Source organism: Naegleria gruberi (genome assembly GCF_000004985.1).
Source record: "Naegleria gruberi genomic scaffold NAEGRscaffold_201, whole genome shotgun sequence".
Taxonomy (NCBI): domain Eukaryota; phylum Heterolobosea; class Eutetramitea; order Acrasida; family Naegleriidae; genus Naegleria; species Naegleria gruberi.
In genome coordinates, this window is record NW_003163137.1 from 7,625 (window position 1) to 9,731 (window position 2,107).

General features: G+C 34.4%; 1 protein-coding gene across 1 annotated transcript; it reads left to right on the forward strand.

The window, feature by feature from the left end:
- Window positions 1-365: 365 nt before the first annotated feature.
- On the forward strand, window positions 366-1,931 carry NAEGRDRAFT_82346 (uncharacterized protein; the record flags this gene model as incomplete). The annotated part of the gene is made up of 1 exon (XM_002668465.1): window positions 366-1,931. One exon carries the CDS (start codon window positions 366-368, stop codon window positions 1,770-1,772), a length of 1,407 nt encoding a protein of 468 aa, XP_002668511.1. The 3' UTR covers window positions 1,773-1,931.
- Between the last annotated feature and the right edge of the window lie 176 nt (window positions 1,932-2,107).

The window sequence follows — 2,107 nt, forward strand, 5'->3', positions numbered from 1 at the left end:
TATGTAGTGGTATAATTTCCACTAATATATCTGTTTGTAGTAGAAAGGGTGATTGTATTGGTGCCAATCTTTGTATCTGTTTAACTGGTTGGGGAGGTGAAGATTGTTCCACACCAATTTGTAATAATATTCTATCTACCAATGCTACTACCAATACTGATAGTAATGGAACTATAGTTAGCAATAATACATTGGTGTGTAGTGGACATGGTGAATGTACTAGTCCAAATCAATGCAATTGTAATTTAAATTGGGGTGGTAAACAATGTGAAATACCTAAATGTCAAGGTATATTGGCTAGCAATGAGGCAGTTTGCAACTCTAGAGGAAAATGTGTCAATGAAAATCAATGTCAATGTAATGAAATGTGGGGAGGTCAATTTTGTGAAATTCCATTTTGTAATGGAACTTTAGCAACTGATTCAAATGTGTGTAATTCATTGGGAGTATGTGTTGGTCCAAATCAATGTAAATGTCTCTCAGGTTGGGGTGGTAAACTATGTACAATACCATCATGTAATGGAATTCTTGCATTTGATGAGAATGAAGTGTGTATCGCAAAGAGTAATGCATGTAGTGGAAATGGAAAGTGTATTGATCTTAATCGATGCAAATGTGAGAAAGGTTGGACTGGTCCATTATGTTCAACACCAACATGTAATGGAACATCGGCTACTGACCTAACTGTATGTAATGGTTTTGGAGTGTGTGTTGCACCAGATAAGTGTAATTGTTATAGAGATTGGGGAGGTGAATTTTGTACCATTCCAACATGTAATGGAACTTTAGCCACAGATCCAACAGTATGTAACTCGAGGGGTATTTGTATTGAGAATGATGAATGTAGGTGCAATTCATGGGGTGGAAAACTATGTGCAACACCAACATGTAATGGAATTGTTGCCACAGATCCAAACGTGTGCAATTCAAGTGGTGTTTGTGTCGATTTTGATAAGTGTGAATGTTTTTCTGGTTATGGAGATGCATTCTGTGGCACTTTAAGTTGTAATAGCATTTTATCCACTCACATTAATGTAGAAGGAGCTGTGTGTAGTGGTCGTGGATTGTGTTTGGGACCAAATAAGTGTATCTGTCAACCGAATTGGGGTGGTTTCATGTGTGGCTTTCCAAAATGTTTCGATATTTCAGGAGACAAGAAAGAAGTATGTTCTGGACATGGTGATTGTATAGCAGTTGATACATGTAAATGTTATCAGGGTTATATGGATTATGATTGTAGTAGTGTTGTTCCTGACAAGAATTGTGGTGACTCACGTAGAGGTGCCTCTTTTTGGGATGTTCTTGTGGAAGGTTGGGATTTAATTGGTGATATGGCATCTGGTGCAGCATCTATAGGTAGTTCAATTGGTAATGTTATTGAATCCTTAGGAACAGGTTTTATTGACCTTTTTGGAGGAGTTATTCCAAACATTGCAGATATTTTCAGCTCCATTCCAAAATTAATGGAGAAAATTCTGAACTTTTTGATTAGCACTGCAGAGAAGTTTATTAACTTTATTCTCAATTTGTGGACAACATTTGTTGAATTTATAGAATGGGCAGTGATTTATTTTCCAAAAATATTTTCTGGAATTACGCTTCAACAAGTGGTAACAGTTTTAGTAATCATTGGTGTTGCACTACTTTTGATCATTATTATAGTATTGTTATCTTTCCTTAGTCCATATATTACAATTGCACTTCAATTTGTCAAAGGTGTTTCGAGTGCATTAGCAAGTAGTGAAAAAGCTCTTAAGGAGTACAACATGTAGTTGTTTCAAACAATCTCAAAAACAAGATTTTTTTCTCTTGGTCAACCAAAGTTTTCTTTGTCTTGATTATTTCAAAAGAGATAGAGTTTATTACATGAGATAATAATACAGTTTGGAATTAAAATCAATAAACAAATAGCATATTTATTTTTTTTTTGTAATGCCATGCAACTTGTTAATATTTCTTATGACCAATAATCCTGTTTTAAAAGTTCCATCTCTGATTGGTTTTTCTTTAAATAGTCTAGAGTGACAACAAGTTTGTATAAAGTACAAAACAATAGATAAAAGAGAGCATAAAAACATTCCCATAGAAAGATAAATAACCATGGATA